The 21,960-nt window shown below is 37.0% G+C and overlaps 1 protein-coding gene across 6 annotated transcripts in view; it reads left to right on the forward strand.

The window, feature by feature from the left end:
- Positions 1–21,960, forward strand: part of CLCN3 (chloride voltage-gated channel 3) — a 91,016-nt gene that overhangs the window by 4,161 nt on the left and 64,895 nt on the right. For 4 of the 6 annotated variants that reach the window (XM_064585284.1, XM_045880142.3, XM_064585288.1 and 1 more), the window contains exon 2: positions 8,576–8,751. In XM_064585284.1, coding sequence (XP_064441354.1) covers positions 8,592–8,751 — 160 coding nt within the window. In that variant the 5' untranslated portion in view covers positions 8,576–8,591. The remainder of the gene's footprint in view (positions 1–8,575; positions 8,752–21,960) is intronic. The other 2 variants (XM_064585286.1, XM_064585285.1) reach the window with 1 other exon arrangement.

The following is a 21,960-nucleotide window of genomic DNA, read 5'->3' on the forward strand; positions in this document are numbered from 1 at the left end:
TCTAGAGAAGTATTACACCATCCCTTTTGAGACAGTATGTAATGCAGTTGATGCTGAACTTGACTGAAAGCTGTAAGGCCTATGGAAACATGATGACATTAATCAATAAAAATTGTGTTTAGGGGCACCTGGCTGGCTCTGTCAGGAGAGCTTTGCTTCATTTTGATTGTTGACCAGTACTTAGCAATAGTTAGAATAGTTATATGAGATGCTTAAAGTATTAACATGAAAATGCTCCTTATACACAAATGGTTAGATCAGTCAGCGTTTTACTTCTCTGCCGTCATTGCTTATGAAACTTTTGTCCATCTCTCTAGTTGCTAATATTTGGGATTTTCTTTCCTTTTTTCACTGAGATTGTGCCTTTTTTTCTATTTAGCTTACTAGCTAGCCAGATAGCTGACTGATAAACCTTTGAAACTTAGCCATGATCCTTAGCCCTACCTAGTCTCCTTTACAAGAGAGGCAAAACTTTGTTGGGAGCTATGGAAAATTGGTGTACCTACCTCGGGCTGTGTGAGTCCCTTAGCCACAAATTTACAGGGTCTTCCTATTTATGCTCCCACCCCCCAATTCTGGGGGTGTTCTGCTTAGTGTACGCAGTTTGGGTACTAGATTGGTGTACTGAATGAAGGTAACCATTTCCTTCATTGTAGTCTGGCCCAGTAGAACTAAAGCCTAGGTGTGTAATCCTATAGTTGGAAAGAACACTCTGATCCTAAGTCCCATAAGATGTAGGAGACTGAAATTTGTTTCTTTCAACTGTTTTGAATCAGTTAGTCAAGTCAGAAACCTAGCAGATATCTTAGATTTTTTTCTTCACTGTTCCTCACAATTTGTTAGTTACCATGTCCTCTTAAATACTTCTCAGAATTCTTTTTACTCCATATTGTGATGTCTTAGGTTATTTATGCCTTCAGTATCTCATGTTTAGGATTGTTCAAGGTTCTACTGGAATTAGGGTCACCTAACTCCCCTTTCAGTCTCTGGTCTTCTATCTTCCATACTGCTGCTGCTGTTGGTTTGCTAAAATTCATAGTTGGTCATGTGGTTTGTCTTAAAAACTCTTAATGGTTTCTCATGTATATAAATGAGTAAATAAGTTCTTTAGCACAATGTATGAGCTCTTGCCTTTATGATCTGGCCTGTGTCCACCTCTCCAGCTACTCTCCAGTTACTTACCTCTTATTTAAGCTACCCAAGCAGGTTTTGTTACTATGCTGCTGTGTTTTTGCATGTACTTTTTTTTTCTTTCTGTATTGACTTTTCACCTCATAGTTAGCCCAGTTCACTCATCCTAATCCTTCAATACTCAGCTTAAACATTCCCTTTATTAAATATTCACACTTTTCCAAGTAGCATACTTATTCCTTTTCAGTGTTGTCAAATACCTTGTATATACCTCTCCGTTGATATTTGTCATACCATACTATAGTTATTTGTATGTCTTTTACCTTCACTGCTTTGGGAATAGGGACCATATTTTACTCATTACCCCAGTACCTGGCTTTGTGCCTGGTACGTGATGGGTACTGAGTAAATGGTTGTCAAATAAATTAATAGGTGATTCTGAAAACTAATCTTGGCCATGAGGGAGATGATGATCCTGTAAGCTGAGATAGGGAGTGCAGGAGGACAAGCAAGTTTGGGGCAAATATTTATTCAGCTTCAGTTTTGTTGAATTAGAGTTTGTATATAGCATCCAAGTAGAGATGTGCCATTTGTTTGTTATGCATTTGTTATTTATTCATGGTATAAATATTAACTGCCCCAGCAAGATTTTGTAGATCTAGATAAGATTATAAAATTTATTTGGAAAGGCAAAGAAACTAGAACAGCTAAAGCAATTTTAAAAAATAAGAATAAAGTGTGACAAATTAATCTATCCAATTTCAAGGCTTATTTCAGAGCTAGAGTAATTGAGACTATGGTATTGCTGTAGGTATAGACACATAGATCAGTGGAACAGAACACAGAACTGTGAAAATGACATACACAAATATGCCCGACTAATTTTTGACAAAGGCAAAAAAAAAAAATCAGTGAGAGAAAAATAACTTTTTTCAGCAAATGCTGCTGGAACAATTGGACATCCAAACATCAAAACAAAACAAAACAAAACAAATTTCAACCTATGTCTTAACACCTTATACAAAAACTCATGCCAAATGGATCATGGACTTACAAATAAAATATAAAACTATAAAAAATTGAGAAGAAAATCTTTGGGAGGTAGATTTTTTAGATAACACCAAAAGCATAATCCATAAAGGAAAAATTGATAAACTGAACTTCATCAAAATTAAATCTTTTTGCTCTGTGATAGACCCTGTCAAAAAAAAAAAAAGAAAGTCAAGGGCACCTGGCTGGCTCAGTCGGTGGAGCATGCAACTCTTGATCTCAAGGTTGTGAGTTTGAGCCCCACGTTGGGTATAGAGATTACTTAAAAAAAAAAAGAATAAAGTCAAGCTACAGAGTGGGAGAAAATATTTGCAAACAACATATCTGACAAAGGACTAGCATCTAGAATATATATTCTAAAGTATAAAACTTAGCAGTAAAAAAGCAATCCAATTAGAAAATGGGCAAAATATATGAATAGTCATTTCACTGAAGAGGATATTAGGCAGATAGCAAATAAGCACATAAAAAGATGCTCAACGTGATTAGCCATTAGGGACATGCAAACTAAAACTACAACGAACTATCACTACACACCTATCAGACTGGCTAAAATAAAAGATGGTGATGGGGCACTTGGGTGGCTCAGCCACTTAACATCTGCCTTCGGCTCAGGTCGTGAATTGAGCCCCGAGTTGGACTCCTTGCTCAGTGGGGAGTCCGCTTCTCCCTCTCCCTTTGCCCCCCCGCGCCCCCGCCTCATGCTCCCTCTTGCACGTGCTCTCTATCTCTCTCAAATAAATAAAATCTTTAAAAGAAATGTTGACAATGGAAAGTGCTGGTAAGGATGTGAAGAAACCGGAAACCCATATATTTATTGTTGGTGGGAATGTAAAACTGGCAGTTCCATAAAAAACTAAACACGCAATTACCATATGACCCAGTTACTGCACTCCTTGACTTCTATCTCAGCAAATGAAGACTTAAGTTCACACAAAAACCTGGACATGGATATTTATAGCAGCTTGATTCATAATACCCCAAACCCAGAAAAGAGCCAGATATTCTTCAGTGGATGAATGGTTAAACTATGGTACATCCATACCATGAAATATTACTCAGCAATAGAAAAAGGAAGAACTATTGATACATACAACAACCTGGGTGAATCTCCAGAGAATTATGCTGAGTGCAAAGAGCTAGTCCCAAAAAGTAATATACTGTATGATTCCATTTATATAACATACTTGAAATGGGCAAAATTCTAGGAATAGAAAATAGATTATGGGTTGCCAGGGGTAAGGGTAGGGTTGGAAGAAAGTAGGTGTGACTTTAAAAGGGCAACATGAGGGATCCTTGTGGTGATGGACATGTTCTGTATCTTGAGTGTACTATCAGTGTCAGTATTTGGATTGTGATACTGTTCTGTGGTTTTGCAAGATATCACTCTTGGTGGAAACTGAGTAAAAGGTACACAGGATATCTCTATGATTTATTACAACTGCATGTGAAATCATAATTACTTCAAAAAGTTTAGTAAAAAAAACATTGAACACCTAATATATGCCAGGTACTGTGCTAATGACCATCAAATATGCAGTGTTGAACAAAAGTTAACACCTTGCCAGACCTCATGATATATATTGTAGTTGGGAAAATGTTAATTAAGTAATCACATAAATAAGTATAACATTACAACTGTAGTAAGTGATATAAAGGAGCGATCTAAGGACTAACAATGAAAATTTGACCTGGTCACGGAGGCTTTCCTTACTAGTTGCATGACTTTGGGAAACTCTGTGCATCAGTTTCCTCATCTGTTAAATGAGTATAATAATAGTACCTAAGCTTTAGGGTTGTGATTGTATTTAATCCAACTATAAACGAGTTAATTTGTGTCATGTTTAGGATGGTGTCATACATATAGTAAAAACTCTGTTTAAGAGTTTGTTAAATAAGTAGACAGTTCATGTGAGATCTGAAGAATGCATAGGAAAGTTAATTGGATGGAGAAGAGAGGGTATGTTCCAAGCTAAGGGAGCTATAAGACAGGAAATAGCCTGGTAGGACTGAGAGGAAGATCAATGAGTCTAGAGTACTGCAAGAAGTACACACTTGAAAATGAAGCTAGAGAACTAGGCAGAGGCCAGGCTGCACAGGTTCTTGCCTGCTGTGTTTGAGTTTGTCTGCTAAGGTTGGTGAGAAGTGATTAGGACTTTAATCCATGGAGTGGGGAGAGATTACTGATCAGACTGGCTTTTGGAAAAGACAATTCTGGCTGCAGTATGGAGATCAGATTAGAGGGGGTCAAGGTGCTTGTACATAGATCATTTAGGAATTTACTACAGTAGACGAGGCTTTATCCCTGGAGATTTTCACAGGTTATTTCTAGTCTTTATAACTACAAGAATACATTTGCAGGCTACTGTGTGTCTATTATGTTTTGAAATGATTTCAAAAATATTTTTGACAATTAAAGAGGAAAAGATGACTTTGTAGTATTTTCATTTTTTTTAATATGCAAAATTTCAGCTGCCATATTATCGTTTAAATAGCTTTTTGTGAGCAAGCCTGGGAATTGAGTTTAGAACTTAAAAAGATTAATCACTGGTATCTAGAATTCTTCTGTGCATTTCCTTTATGCTCCCATAGAATTTTGGATATTGTGTAGCAGTGCTGTTCAATACAAATATTTGTGCTGCACATGTGAGCCACATGTAATTTAAAATTTTTTAGCTATATTAAAAAGGTAAAGACAAAACAGACTAATTTTATTTAACTCAATATATCTATAAAGTATTGTTTCAACATGGAATCAACATAAAATTATTAGCAGAATATCTGACATTCTTTTTTTGTATTAAGCCTTAGAAATCTGGTAGGTATTTTACCTTTGAGCACATCTCAATTTGGACTAGCCATGTTTCAAGGCTAGTGACAGTGATCAGTGTACAGCTCTATAGGTTCCTAGGTTAATAATAATTTTTTTTCCCTAAGATTTTATTTATTCATTTGAGAGAGAGAGAGAGAGACAGAGCACAAGCAGGGGGAGAGGCAGAAGCAGACTCCCTGCTGAGCTGGGAGCCCAATGTAGGGCTCCATCCCAGGACCTGGAGATCATGACCTGAGCTGAAGGCAGATGCTTAACCATCTGAACCACCCAGGTGCCCCAAGAAAACTAGTTTTTTAAAATTACTAAATTTATAGAAATAATAACCCATGCAGGCCTGAGTTTAATAGACTTTTGGAACAGAGTTGGTTGCTCTTGTTATAAAGGTGTGGAGGCTAGATGTCTCAGAGGTATTGGTGAAATTAAGTTGTTTTTTTTTTGTCCTGGGGGGGGTGAAGGGGAGAGAGAGAGAGGGGTGCGTGCGTGGGGGAGGGGCAGAGAGAGACTTGTAAGTAGGCTCCACGCCCAGCTCAGTCTCCCAATCCTGAGATCATGAGCCGAGTCCCATGCTTAACCCACTGAGCCACCCAGGCACCCCAAAATTAAGTTTTTTAAACATTTTTTGAAAGAATTAAGTTGCCAGTTATCGCTAATGGTTTTTGAGGCACTTTTAGGGATAAATGGAGGAGATATCTTAGAACTTGCTGATTGAGGTCCCAGTACACAGACATTTGTAATTATTTTAGAGAGATTTCTTAGTGATATATAGCCTCCAACTAATGTTCATTGATGTGTGTTATCACATGTCTTAAGCCCTTCTAGTCTGATCATGAGGTAAAGAAGTGAAGAATAGAATGTTTGTGTTCTTCCCAAAATCTTAGCATACGTGCTTTGATACATCAAAATTAAAAGGATTCTTGGAATTATTCATGCTTATTTATTTATTTATTTTAATAGTTTAGGGACTTTTTTTTTTTTTTAAAGATTTTTATTTATTTATTTGACAGAGAGAGAGACAGCAAGAGAGGGAACACAAGCAAGGGGAGTGTGAGAGGGAGAAGCAGGCTTCCCGCGGAGTGAGGAGCCCGATGCGGGGCTCGATCCCAGGACCCCGGGATCATGACCTGAGCCGAAGGCAGACGCTTAATGACTGAGCCACCCAGGCGCCCCGCTTATTTATTTTTTAAAGATTTTATTTATTTATTTGACAGAGAAAGAGAGCATAAGCAAGGGGAGTGGCAGGCAGAGGGAGAGGGAGAAGCAGGCTTGATTCGGGGCTTGATTCCAGGGACCCTGGGATCATGACCTGAGCCAAAGGTAGATGCTTGCTGACTGAGCCACCCAGGCACCCCTATTCATGCTTATTTTTTTAAAAGGCTTTTGGGCTAAAACTAATGATGTAATGTATGGTGATTAACATAACAATAAAAAAAATAAAATAAAAGGCTTTTGGGCTAAAACTAATGATGTAATGTATGGTGATTAACAACAATAAAAAATAAAAAATAATAAAATAAAAGGCTTTTGGGTATTTACTCAAGAGCCACAATATTTAATTTGATTGCCTCTATGGACACTACAAAGTTCTTAGCATGAACAGTTATTTTCATACTATTCTATTTTAACATTTATCTTAAATATAAAACTTTTACTTTAATTAGTACATTCTAACAAATCTTAGTAAGTTATAATGGGCTGTCTTTGGTAGAGGTAACCATAAAACATTAATGATGCAATAATGCAAAGCGGTTAAGCTTTTCTTTGTAATCTATGTGCTAGTTTTTGGTTATTCTCCCACGACCAGATCAGTACTGTTGTAGAGAGCATTTGTTTATTGAAAATTGAATACATTTCTCTTTTTTACCTTATTGACTGAATAACAATTTGATGTTTTGATGTTTACTATTCATATATTATGTACCAGTCACTGTGCCAGATGCTGAGAATAGAGACATGCTCTCAAGGAGTATTCAAAACTACCTTCTCTAAAGTAGTCCTTAAGTTAGGAAATTTGTAATAATAAATCTGTTAAAAATAGTTTTTGGCAATATTTGTTTTTCTAAAAAGAAGTGTAAAATCTTTATAAATAATTTTTGTTATAGCTCTTTGAGGTTATTTTTCCCTGTGCAGAAGGACAGTTTACTGAGAATAGGAGATTGTCTTAAAAAAGTCTTCAGTATAGAATTCAGCACTAGAATTGGAGTATGCTTAGTGGCATTACCTTTTATTTTCATATGTACTTATTATGACATATTAAATTCTTGTTTTACAAGGCTTACTGGTTTGACTGCTTTTGATTGTATTTTTCAAGTCCTACACATGAACCTTTCAAGTCTATTGCTAATATCTTGAACTCTCATTTAGATGTTAAGCAAGTAAGATGTATTTAAAAAATCAAACTATTTAGGAGTAATATTGTTTTTAACTCAGAGAGAGTAAGAACAATGAAACAAGCATTTTTTGGTATTATCTGCTTTGAAAAAATGAAAATTGTTACTTATTAGCATATTTTCCATGGCTCATATTTGACAATGGACTCTGAAGATTTAAATTTTAAAATAATGAAAGAATAAAATTCATATTAAAAAAATTTAAATTACAGCATTTTAAAATTAGTACTTGCATCTGGTAAAATACTCAAAAGGGACAAAAGAGTCTCCCTTTTGGTACTTCAGCCATTTTGTTCCTTTCTCCTGTAGGCAATGTTCTTGGAAATCCCTCCAGAGATAGTCTATATGTACACAAGCAATTATACACTGTATTTCTTCCTGTCCTCCGCCCTCCCCCCCACTTTTTTGGGGTAAGAAACCCCCACATATATTGTAGTATACCTTAAACATTTCTTTGTACTTTAAAAAAAAAAAAAGATTTATTATTAGAGAGAGAGGGTGCTTCACATGCTCCAGGTCATGCAAGTAGGGGGAGGGGCACAGGGAGAAGGAGAGAGAATCCCAAGCAGACTCCCTGCTGTGCATGGAGCCCAGTGCCTGCTCAGTCTCACGATCTTTGAGATCATGACCTGAGCCCAAATCATGAGTTGGATGCTTAACCGACTGAGCCACCCAGGTCCCCCACTTCTTCGTACTTTTAAATTTTTTTTAATTTTTTTTTTTTTAAAGATTTTATTTATTTTTTGAGACAGAGAGAGAGAGAGCAGGAGCAGGGGGAGGGGCAGAGGGAGTGGGAGAGGCAGACTCCCCGCTGAGCAGGGAGCGTGATGCAGGGCTTGATCCCTGGACCCTGGGATCATGACCTGAGCTGAAGGCAGATGGTTAACCAACTGAGCCACCCAGGCACCTCTTCTTTGTACTTTTTTAACTTAACAATTGATCTTGCAGATTGTTTTATGCCACTACCTGAAGAAATTCATTCCTTTTTGTAGCTGTATAGTGAGAATAGAATTATTAAATCATCCCAATAGACATAGTTAGCTATTGTTATAGTGAATGACCTCAGTAATTTTTTTAAATATAGGAATCAGAAGTTTCATTTTGTCCTATTAAACTAGGTGATTTTTATTAGATGTTGGGAAAATGTTGAAACCATTTTTTCTTCTTTTTTCAGATAGTCAGACAGCTAAATGGAGTCTGAGCAGCTGTTCCATAGAGGATACTATAGAAACAGCTACAACAGTATAACAAGTGCAAGTAGTGATGAGGAGCTTTTAGATGGAGCAGGTGTTATTATGGACTTTCAGACTTCTGAAGATGACAATTTGTTAGATGGTGACACAGCAGTTGGTAAGTTTGGCATTACAACTTTTAATATTTGTGGTAATTAATGTCTACTAATAAATTATACATTGTTGAGGTTGAGTTTTTGGGTAACTTTTTTAATTGAGGTGATTCATATAAACAACTGTTTTAAGGTGTTCAGTGGCATTTAGCGCATTCACAATATTGTGCAACTACCATTTTTATCTAGTTGCAAAACATTTTCATTACCCCAAAAGAAAACTTTGTATGTGGGTAAACTTAAAAATTTAAATATAACATAATATGGAGATGTATACAACTATAATTGGGATCCTCAGAGAAATAGAACCGAATAGTATATACATAGATATCCAGAAAGAGATTTTTTTTTTGATGTGGTGTTCCATGATTCATTGTTTGTGCATAACACCCAGTGCTCCATGCAGAACGTGCCCTCTTTAATACCCATCACCAGGCTAACCCATCCTCCCACCCCCCTCCCCTCTAGAACCCTCAGTTTGTTTTTCAGAGTCCATCGTCTCTCATGGTCAGAAAGAGATTTATTATGAAGGATTGCCTCACATGATTGTGGAGGCTGAGTCCTACAATCTGTCATCTGGAAATTGGAAACTCAGGAAAGCTGGTGGTATAGTTGTAGTCCAAACCCAGAGGCCTGAGAACCAGGGTAGCCAGGGTGTAAGTCTCAAGACCACAGATCTAGAAGTGCTAATGTCGGAAGGCAGAAGAAGATAGATGTTCCATGTCCAGCAAAGAGCAGTTTCACCTTTCCTCTGCCTTCTGTTCTATTCAGATCCTCAACTGATTGGATGATGCCCACTTGCCATTGGTTAGGTCACCTTTTTTAAGTGTACTGAGTCCAATGCTAATCTCTTCTGGAAAGACCCTCACAGACACACCTGTAAATGTTTTATCAGCCATCTGGGTATCCCTTTGATCAGTGAAGTTGACATATAAAATTAGCCATCATAACAATCAGCAGATCATTTGTGTAGAAATTGTACAAAGTGAAAACACGCATATAATTATCCCTCAATCGAAAAATAAAACATTACCTGTTCCTTCAGAATTCTTCCTTGTTCCCCCTTCCAGTTTCAAAGGTAACTATTATTTTGACTTCTATCAATTAGTTTACAGGTATTTAAACTTTATATAAATAGAATTATACTATTTATACTCTTTTGTGTCTGGGGTCATTTATGTTTTGAGATTCATTTATGTTGCTGAATATAGCAGTAATTATTTTCATTGCCATGTAGTATCTCATTGTGTAAATATGCTGCAGTTTTTCTGTTCTATTCATCATATATTGTTGGTGGATGTTTAGTTTTTTTTTTTTCTTTCAGATTTTGGCTATCACTAATAATGCTTATGAATTTTCATGTACCTGTATTTTAGTGCACATTATATATACAATTCTGTGGGGTTTATGCCTTGGAATGGAATTCTTAGTTGATAGGGTATGTGGATCTCAGTAGTACCAGCTCCTGTCAAAGATAGTTTCAGAGTAGTTATAGCATGTTTATTATACCAGCAGTGTGTGAGCGTTCTAGTTCCTCCACATCTTCACCAATACTTGATATTTTCAGTTTTAAGAATTTTGGCTATCCTAGTGTGGGTGCAGTATTCTCACATTTTGGTTTTATTTTACATTTGTCTGAAAGCTTATGAGTTTAAATACCTTTTTGCATGTTTATTGGCTTTTAGATTGCCTCTTTTGAATTGCCTGTTCAGGCTTTTTGCCTATTTTGTGAGTTCTTTATGCATTCTGATTAAGAGTCCTTTATCAGATATATGTATTGCAAATGTCTTTTCTTGCTCTGGTATGCCTTTTTACTTCTTTTTTTTTTTTAAGATTTTATTTATTTATTTGAGAGAGAGAGAATGAGAGACAGAGAGCATGAGAGGGAGGAGGGTCAGAGGGAGAAGCAGACTCCCTGCCGAACAGGGAGTGCGATGCGGGACTTGATCCCAGGACTCCAGGATCATGACCTGAGCCGAAGGCAGTCACTTAACCAACTGAGCCACCCAGGCGCCCGATGCCTTTTTACTTCTTAATGGAATCTTTTGGTGACGATGCCATCAATTCTAATGAAATCCAGTTAATCTTTTCCTTTATTTTTGTCTTTTTTGTGTTCTGCTTAAGATCTCTTCCCATACCTCAAGGTCATGAAGAAATTAGCTGATTTTCTTCTAGAAGTTTAATTTTTTGTGTCTTTCACATTTAGATTATAATCTACCTTGCATCTAATTTTTATATGTGATGTAAATTAAAGATTTAGATTCAATTTTTTTCCCATTTGGGTAACTAGTTGATCCAGCACCATTTATTGAAAAAACCTTCCATTCTCCTGTGTACTGCAGTGACATCTTTATCATCTATCAGGTGGATATATTTCTGTAGATCTGTTTCTGGATTTTATACTCTGTTGTATTGAAATATTTTTCTCTCTTTATGCCAAAAGCCATCATATATTTTGAGTTTTGCTTTTCACATTGGTCTTTTATTGACTTGTAGACCATGTTATATAGTCCATTTACATTTAATGTTATCACTGATATATTTGAGTTCAAATCTGCTGTTTTTATATTTGTTTTCTGTTTGTCATGGCTGTTCTTTTTCTCTATTTCTATTCTTCTCAGTACTTTGTTAGTTACACACTGTCTTATATTTTGTTTGGTGCATTACTCTATAGATTATAACATGCACTCTTGACTTTTTAGTTCTATAAAAGAGTACTTTTACCACTCCATGGAAAAGGCAAGGACCTTAGGATATTTTACCTCATTTTATCTCCCTTCCACTTTTTGTGCTGTTGTTGTTGTCTGTTTTAATTCTGCGTATATTTTATATTCACAAGACATTATTGTTGTTTTACGTCCGTGTCTATTTATTTATTTTTTAAGATTTTATTTGAAAGAGAGAGACCCTTTGCACACAACCAGGGGGAGGGACAGAGAGAGAGGGAGAAGCAGACTCCCCACTGAGCAGGGAGCCCAACACGGCCCCATCCCAGGACCCTGGGATCATAACCTGAGCCAAAGGCAGACGCTCTATGGACTGAGCCACCCAGGCACTCCGTCAGTGTCTATTTAGATTTAGCTGCATCTTTACTTTTTCTATTGCTCTTCATTCTATACTGCATTTTCATGTTTCTGTCTGGGTTAGTTATCTTTCTGCCTGAACAACTCTCATTAGTATTTCCCTTCATTACTGACTACTAACAATAAGTTCACTCAATGTTTGTAAAAGTTTTTGTTTCCCTTTTATTTTTATAGGATATATTTGTAGTTATATATTTCTAGGTCTGTAGTCATTTTCTTGTTTTTTCTTTTCTTTTTAAGATTTTATTTATTTGACACAGAGAGAACACACTATCCAAGGGGGGGGGAGTGGCAGGCAGAGGGAGAGGGAGAAGCAGGCTCCCTGCAGAGCAGGAAGCCTGATGTGGAGCTTGATCCCAGGACCCTGGGATCATGACCTGAGCTGAAGGCAGATGCTTAACTGACTGAGCCACCCAGGCATTCCCTATAGTCATTTTTCTTTGAACTCTTTAAAGATACAATTCTTGTGTCATTTGCTTTCCATTATTTTTGTTGAGAAGTCAGCTATCAGTCTTATTTTTTCCCCTTTTGTCTATTTTTCTTTGTTTTTGATTTGGTTTTTAGAAACTTAACCAGGGTTGCCTAAGTGTGGTTTTCTTTGTATTTATCCTGGGTAGGGTTATTAGAGCCTCCTGAATTGTGACTTGATTTTTCTTTTTTGTTTTAATCTTTGGATAATTCTGACTGGTGAATCCTCAAGTGTTGTTTCTGCCATTCTCTCTCCCCTCTCCTTTTAAAGATTTTTTTTTTTTTTTAAGATTTTATTTATTTATTTGAGACAGAGAGAATGAGAGAGAGAGAGCACATGAGAGGGGGGAGGGTCAGAGGCAGAAGCAGGCACCCCGCCGAGCAGGGAGCCCGATGCGGGACTCGATCCAGGGACTCCAGGATCATGACCTGAGCCGAAGGCAGTCGCGTAACCAACTGAGCCACCCAGGCGCCCTCTCCCCTCTCCTTTTAGGACTCCAATTACATGTGTTAGATCTTTTCTCTGAGATCCTTGTGTTTCTTATGTACTTCTCTGTTTTTTGTTGTTTTTTTTTTAATCTTTTTTTCCTTTTCATTTGGATATTTTAACTCATTTTGGGTAAATACCAAGGAATGTAGTAGCTGGCTCATATGGTAAGAGTATGTTTAGTTTTATAAGAAACTGCCAAATTGTCTTTTAAAGTGATTGTACCATTTGCATTCCCACCAACAGTGAATAAGAGAGTTCCTGTTGCTCCACATATATGTCACATTTGATGTTGTCAGTAGTTTGGATTTTAGCTGTAACAACAGATGTGTAGTGGTATCTCATTGTTTTCTATCAAGTTTTGAATTTCAGTTATTTCTCAGCCATCAAATTTCCATTTGATTAATTTCCTATAAATTGCTATATTCTGGGAGAAATTGTCTGGTTTTTTTGAACATATTAATCACTTGTTTAAAGTCCATACTTGAATATTCTTATACAAACCTGTGAGTCTGTATGTGTTGCCTGTTTTTTCTTTTGTTTTTCTAGTCTTTTGACCTTGACTTCAGGTATGTTTTGTAATTTTTGATTGAATGCTGGATATTGTATACAAAAAATTATAGATACTCTGGATGATGATATTTTCACCATAGCATATTTAATTTTTTTCTTGGTAGACAGGTAGTCTAGGAGCAAATTACATTGATCCCATTAAAGATCAAGAGAATTTGCAGCATGGTTTCAGACTTTCTAAGAGTTAGTCTATATTTTGACTTACTTTATTTTTAGGACATAGCCCTTGAGGATTTTAGTAGAAAGCTGTGTGTTTACTAAGACTCCTTCTCTTTGTTGGGTGCTGAAATTTAGTTTTTATCTCCCTGCATTTTGAGACTACGGACAGCTTTGCTTATCAATTTAGTCTCTTAACCACTTTTTGCTTAGTTTCTCAGCCTCTTGCTCTTAAAATTTAGGAACCATAAATATTTTTAGGGGAAAAGTATCATAGAATGTTCTGTTCTGTCTCTTCTCCAGGATATTGGGCCATTCAAGTCCACATTGGTGATTCTGAACTTCAGATCTTGTCTCCTCGACTGCATAAGATTGCCAAAAGCTCCCCCTTTCACGTTCTGCTGGGGTTCTCAGTCTCTATACTTATGAATTAAGAAAAGACTCAAGGGCAAAAAGTGGTTGAGACTGTTGAGTTTACCTGCTTCACTTTTTTTCAGAATCTTGGCACTTTAAATTCTTACTGCCTTGTATGCTCCCTGGCAGTTTTGGATATTCTTTGATTTAAAAAAATAAATAAATACAGAAAGAAAATATAGTATTTTGCTATTATTAATTATTTGCTCTCTTCATCACTGTATTTTTTCCTAATTTTAATTATGAGGTTATAAACCAGATAAACACAAATATTCATATCAGGTGACATTTAATAGTCTACCCATTTTTCTGTGTTTAAGTAGTTTCTTGGCCCTTTACCTGGGATACAGGATTAACTCAAGGAAGTAAAACCCCTAGGAGGACCTAACTATTTCCTTCTTTCCACACTGCCATCAAGTGTTGATGATGTCTTTATTTGTGGTTTTCAATAGGAGAGAATACCAATGAAGAAATACAAAAAAGGATTTTTTGTTGCTCTTTTTCTCACCAGAGAAGATACTTTTCCTAGAACAGTATCAGTAGACTTTTTCTTATATCACTGGCTAGAATTGGGTCATATGCCCATACCTACACTGATCACTGACGAAGAGGAATGGGATTACTGACTGGTTAGAAGAATCATAATTTGTTCCTTAAAATTAGGCACAATACCAATCAAACAAAATTAAAATTCTGTTAGCAAGGAAGAAATTGGAGTACTGTAGGGTAAGCAACCGTTGGTGTTTTCCATATAGATTCTGTCCTTGAAGGTAGTCTAGTTGAAGGTACAAAATGTGGAACAGCAGTTGACAGTGAACTATGTAAGTGTTAAATTGGGTGGTACAGATTTTAGATGTTACACTTCGAAGAAAAAGGATATTATTTTGATACCCCTTTAGAACTGCAGAGTGTTCTAGAAGGGGAGATAATACATGAAGTCCCAGCAATAGGAAAATGTATTATGTTGTGAGAGGGTAAATGTTCTTTTGTAAGATAGTGATATCCTTTCTTTCAGCATAGCTGATATGGTCCTGTTAACAGCGATTGGAAGGGTAACATCCTAGAAGAAATGGGGGCCTCAGATTTACCCTCATGGCCTAGGGCAGATGCAGATGTCAGAGGGAAGAGCTCGTTTCTGTGTCTGCTTAATATCTGGGGAGCATTTAAGTGGACAGTAGGACAAGCAGTTAGTTGTGTATTAAATATTCTTTCATGACTCCGTGTCTTTTTTTTTTTTTTAAAGATTCTATTTACTTATTTGACAGAGAGAGAGAGAGAGCACAAGCAGCGGGAGCAGAAGAGGGAGAAGCAGGCTCCCCGCTGAGCAGGGAGCCCAATGCAGGGCTCGATCCAGGACCCTGGGATCATGACCTGAGCTGAAGGCAGTCCTTAACCAACTGAGCCACCCAGGCGCCCCTGTATCTTCTTAGTATACCAACAAAAATAAGGAGTTAATCATTGGAAAGTACTGATAGCATTTTGGCATGTGTGTTGAATGAAGATCTGTTATGTTTAGTGGCTTTTAAATTGTAGACCTGAATTTACATCCTGGCTCTGCCAGTTACTACCTCTGCAAGTCACTTAGCTTCTCTATGCCTTTGTTTTTTTCCTCTTTAAAGAGTAGTAGTACTCGCTAAATGATTGCTTTGAGAATTAAGTGTGTGTAGAAACTTTAATACATAAATAATGTATATAGAATCTTTAGCACAGTAACTAACTCATAGTAAGGACTCAGTGTATGGTAGCTATTTCTGTTTTCTTCTGTGTTCCTTTCCCATTGGATATTGGATTCTATCTTCTGGCAGATATAAAATATTTTCACAAAGGACACTTAACCTCCACTTTTCATTAAGAGGCCTTCTAATGGCTTCTATTCAGTCTTAGGCTTTGTTAGGCTCTTTAATTTCCTAAGGAAAACTGGCTGAATGTAAATAAATCGCTCTGTTGTAATTCCAAAAGATAATTCTTTTTTTTTTTTCCAAAAGGTAATTCTAAAATCACTGCTATCTAATGTATCGCAAACCCTCAGCAAAAAAAATAGATAAAAATAAATTAAAAACAAATACACACACACACTGGTGACTTCTGAAACCTTCTGTACAGTCCATCTCTCCAAAATACTCTAAAATACATCAATGAATCCTGCCAGAATATCATAAATAATTGTCTATACTATGTATTAATGATGCCTCCAGAAGCAGTGTAGCCCAGCAGACACCTTGATTTTAGACTTCTGACTTCCAGAACTGTAAGAGAATAAATTTGTTTTCTTTTAAACCACAAAGTTTGTGGTAATTTGTTACATTAGCAGTAGGAAACTGATACATATATATCATTTAAATAATAATGCGGGTATTATTATAAACAGTTTCAGCCTTATAAATACCCTGAAAAAGATCTTGGAGACCTCCAGGGGTCTATAGAACACACTTGACCCCACATTTAGAATTCTGTTTTAAGATAAGCCAGCTACAAAATGCACATTGGGTAACTGAATAAGGTGACTTGTATTATAAGCTTTAAGAGTGGAAGGGCTTATATTAAAAGGGCAGAATCTTTATATATATATAATGTGAAGTCATTTCTCTTAAAATATTGTTTTTTAAGATTTATCTATTCATTTGACAGAGAGAGAGAGAGATCAGAAGTAGGCAGACAGGCAGGCAGAAGGAGAGGGAGAGGGAGAAGCAGGCTTCCCGCTGAGCACGGAGCCTGATGCGGGGGATCATGACCTGAGCCGAAGGCAGATACCCAACCGACTGAGCCAACCAGGCGTCCCTTAAAATATTATATGTACATGTGCACACAACTTTGGAGGGAAATACACCAAAATAATGATTTTACTCTTGGTGATGGAATTTGGGTGCTTTTAATTTTCTTCATGCTTTGCAGTGTTTTCCAAATTGTCACCAGCTTGGCTATAGATCTGTAAAACTGAGCTGAAACTTACAAGGAATTATAAGGTGTATTTGTTAATGTAGGAGGATAGAATATATTTCTTTAATAGTTTGTTGACTTGCTTTGTAACTTTTAAATATTTAATCACATGGCAAATGGGTCTTCCTTTGTACTCTTGGTCTGGGCCTTGTAAATGTTAGGGTTGGGCTTGTGCCCAGCTGTCATATCTCCAGGTCTTTGAACATGTTTCCTTTGCCCATATACCAATTATTACTTGTACTTTGCTTCTCACGTTAGACCTCCCTCCCTCTGGAAAACCTTACCAGACTTCTCAGGTTTGGGCTAGGGGCCCCTCCTATGTAGTTAATTGTATTGCTTTTACTGTGTTTGCTTACTTGACTTTCCTTACTTGCCTTTTTCTTTATAACCTGCCCTCCTCCTACATTAAGCTGTACTTTCAGTATAAATATCCCAGTAAATCTTGTTGGCTTGTATGTCGTTTATTTTTCTGCCTACATAGTTTTAGAGTGATCCATTATGTATTGATTACATATTTTAACTCTTGATAAGCAATCTTATTTTCCTTATTTCTAAACTTTGTGAGGACGGGATGTTAGTATATCATGGACAGCCACATATGCTGTTTATTTTATCCTCCCTTCTTACAATGCCTAATATACTGGCATGCACATAGCAGAAGCTCATTAGAAGTTGCTGTTTTATAAAAAAAAGTCTATTTTAACATATTTGCCAATCATCTTTTATGATTTTTAGGAGTATTTTTTCCTTTTTTATTTATTGAATTAATATGGCTATATAGAGAAAAGTTTTGGTTTAACTGGACACGTAGGAAGCCTACAGTAGGATATTCAGTGGAGTAGCAGGAACTATGAATGTACCTATATTGTTACAGCTGTATTGCAGAGGGGCCCACCACAGTGGTGGTGTGGTCTGAGAGGAAGAAGGCACGGGATAGAAGATATTGCCTCTATCAATATCTGGCTCCCTGACATTACTCATTGTCATCACTTCTATTTCTCAGTTTTCTTATCTGCAAAATGAATGCAAAATATCTATTCTACCCACCCAACTCAGCTCAGCTTTTGAAACAAAATAAGATAGCTTTTTAAAAAGAAAGGGTGAAAGTGTTGCTATTATGTATGAGGGTCATTTGTGGCAATTTTGGCTTGGGTGCTCAAAGTTTAAAATTATTTACACTTTGTGCAGCTTTCAGATTACATCATGACATTCAGGTAGGTTATCCTGGGTTCACAAAAGTCTTAAATGATTAACTCTAGGACTTAGTAATGGATTTCTCTGGAGAGATGCTGATTGTAGAACTGGGCAGGGAATATACAAGATGAGCCCAGATTATGTGTAGTAGGAGAAGTAAGGAAGTGTCAAAAAAAACAAAAAACAAAAACAGAAGGATGAGGGATTGTCCAAGGAACACAGGAACTAGCCTGAAAGAGCTCCAAATAGCCAAAACTGGAACAATTTGAGCAACAAAATAAATAGTGCACAATTGGATTGTAACTAAAGTATAAAATAAATATAAATGAGCATGTAAATATGTAAATGATAGACATTGATATAAATGATCAAATGAATAAATAAATGGAGGAAAAGAGACAAGTCTCCCTTGTAGAAGAATTCCAAATAATTTATGTAAATAGGGCTCCTGGGTGGCTCAGTTGGTTAAGCGACTGCCTTTGGCTCAGGTCATGATCCTGGAGTCCCGGGATCAAGTCCCGCATCGGGCTCCCTGCTCAGCGAGGGGTCTGCTTCTCCCTCTGACCCTCCCCCCTCTCACGTGCTCTCTCACTCTCTCTCTCATTCTCACTCTCTCAAATAAATAAATAAAGTCTTAAAAAAAAATAATTTAAATATTCCACCCTCATGGAAGAGGAGCTTACTTCCTACCTCTTTCTCTCTTAATGGAGGGCTAGACTTAGTGACTTACTTCCAAAGAATAGAATTGGAAAAGAAGGGGAAAACAGTAACTTTGCAGTGGAGAAATGTGGCAGACACTGCTGTAACCAGGTAATGAAGGTTAATATCACCAGTGATGTCATGTGGATATTACATACCCCTAAAATGTGACAGGAAAGACACTTCACCTTTGTTATAATTCTTTTCAAAGACCCATAATTCCACTAAAATCACAAGAGAAACAATAGACCTGTACTGGGGGGATATTTTGCAGGACACTTAACCAGTCCAGGTCATGAAAAATCAGGAAAGACTGAGAAATTATCATAGGCCAGAGGAGTTTAGGGAGACATGTTAAAATACATTGTGATACACTGGATTGAAACCTGGAATAGGAAGAGGACATTAATAGAAAAATTGGTAAAATTTAGAAAGGTCTGGAGTTTACTTAATAGTAATATACCATTGTCAGTTTCTTAGTTTAGACAAATGTACTATGAAAATTTAAAATGTTAACAGTTGAGGAAACTGAGTGGGAGGTATTTGGGACCTCTTTATACTGTCTTTGCAACTTTTTGTAAATCTATAATTTTTTTTTTTTTAAGATTTTATTTATTTATTTGACGGAGAGAGAGGGAACACAAGCAGGGAGAGTAGAGAGGGAGAAGCAGGCTTCCCGCAGACCAGGGAGCCCGATGTGGGACTCGATCCCAGGACCCTGAGCCGAAGGCAGATGCTTAACGACTGAGCCACCCAGGCGCCCCTGCAACTTTTTGTAAATCTAAAATTAGTCCAAAATAAAGTTTATTTTAAAAAATGAGTTGGGAAGAGTTAAACTTTTAAATAATGAAGGCAAAATATGTTTGTTGTAGAAAATGTGAATGATAAAAATATAAGGTAGTAAATGAAAACCTTTCATAATCCTACTACTCATAGATAACTGATAATTTTGGTATTTTATTCAAGACTCAATTCTATGCATATTCCATTCAGCAAATAATTATTAGGCTCCTTTTGGGCCAGACACCATGCTAGGTGCTTGGTGATTGAACTGTTGCTAGGGTAGAAAGTCTGAGTTGGTTGCTTTCTGTGAATAAGAATAATGAAGTTCTCAACACCATTTGTTGAAGAGACTGTCTTTTTTCCATTGGACATTCTTTCCTGCTTTGTTGAAGATTAGTTGACCATAGAGTGGAGGGTCCATTTCTGGGCTCTCTATTCTGTTCCATTGATCTATGTGTCTGTTTTTGTGCCAGTACCATACTGTCTTGATGAGGACAGCTTTGTGATAGAGCTGGAAGTTCCTTACACCACACACAAAATTTCAACTCAAAATGGTTGAAAGACCTAAATGTGAGACAGAAGTCCCTCAAAATCCTAAAGGAGAACACAGGCAGCAACCTCTTTGACCTCAGCTGCAGCAGCTTCTTTCTAGAAACATCACCAAAGGCAAGGAAAGCAAGGGCAAAAATGAACTGTTGGGACTTCATCAAGATAAAAAGCTTTTGCAGAGCAAAAGAAACAGTCAAAACCAAAAGACAGCTGACAGAATGGGAGAAGATATTTGCAAATGACATATCAGATAAAGGGCTAGTATCCAAAATCTATAAAGAACTCATCAAACTCAACACCCAAAGAACAAATGATCCAATCAAGAAATGGGCAGAAGACATGAACAGACATTTTTCCAAAGAAGACATCCAAATGGCCAACAGACACATGAAAAAGTGCTCAACATCGCTCGGCATCAGGGAAATCCAAATCAAAACCTCATTGAGATACCACCTCACACCAGTCAGAATGGCTAAAATTAACAACTCAGGAAATGACAGATGTTGGCGGGGATGTGGAGAAAGGGGAACCCCTCCTACACTGTTGGTGGGAATGCAAACTGGTGCAGCCACTCTGGAAAACAGTATGGAGGTTCCTCAAAAAGTTGAAAAAAGAGCTACCATACAACCCAGCAATTGCACTACTGGGTATTTACCCCAAAGAGACAAATGTAGTGATCCGAAGGGGTACGTGCACCTCGGTGTTTATAGCAGCGATGTCCACTGTAGCCAAACTGTGGAAAGAGCCAAGATATCCATCGACAGATGAATGGATAAAGAAGATGTGGTATACATATATATGCAATGGAATATTATGCAGCCATCAAAAGGAATGGAATCTTACCATTTGCAACGATGTGGATGGAACTGGAGGGTATTATGCTGAGCGAAATAAGTCAATCAAAGACATGCATCATATGATCTCACTGATATGAGGAATTCTTAATCTCAGGAAACAAACTGAGGGTTGCTGGAGTGGTGGGGGGTGGGAGGGATGGGGTGGCTGGGTGATAGACATTGGGGAGGGTATGTGCATTGCTAAGCGCTGTGAATTGTTTAAGACTGTTGAATCACAGACCTGTACCTCTGAAACAAGTAATACATTATATGTTAAAAAAAAAGAAGATAGCAGGAAGGGAAAAATGAAGGGGGGGAAATCGGAGGAGGAGATGAACCATGAGAGACTATGGACTCTGAGAAACAAACTGAGGGTTCTAGAAGGGAGGGGGGTAGGGGGATGGGTTAGGCTGGTGATGGGTATTAAAGAGGGCACGTACTGCATGGAGCACTGGGTGTTATACACAAACAATCATGGAACACTACATCAAATATTAATGATGTAATGTATGGTGACTAATATAACATAATAAAATAAAATTTAAAAAAAGGCATGATGAGATGGTTATATCATGAATCTTCTCAGTAAAGGGTTTTTTAGAAATTCTTAAAATTAAGTTAATAAAATACTACCACTACCCCCCCCCCCCAAAATACTACCACTACCATTTAGCGGCTGTCTATTGGAAAAAGGTCAAAACTCTTTCAAATGGTCTACTCAGAATTATTTTTAGAAATAAATAATTCTAAGGTTCATGTGATACTTAGTCTAAGCAGTGTCATGTTCTTAATAAATTTGACACTCTTTGTATTCTGTTGCCAACTGCCTTGTAAACATTTTCTGCACCTGTATCTCCAGGTCACTTCAGTCAGAGCAACCTATTTCACCTACCCAATATGTCTGGAGTAAGGGACTTCCCTAATTTGTGTGTTTGTGTAAGAGCAAGGTAATGCATTTAGGGAAAACTAACCCATACTAAGTTTATGAAGTGCTGTAATTGAAGATGTTACTAATGAACAAAGAAAAAGAACTTG

This window comes from Mirounga angustirostris, unplaced genomic scaffold, assembly GCF_029215605.1.
Source record: "Mirounga angustirostris isolate CCGP_5_RB_7025 unplaced genomic scaffold, mMirAng1.0.hap1 SCAF_2, whole genome shotgun sequence".
Lineage (NCBI taxonomy): Eukaryota > Metazoa > Chordata > Mammalia > Carnivora > Phocidae > Mirounga > Mirounga angustirostris.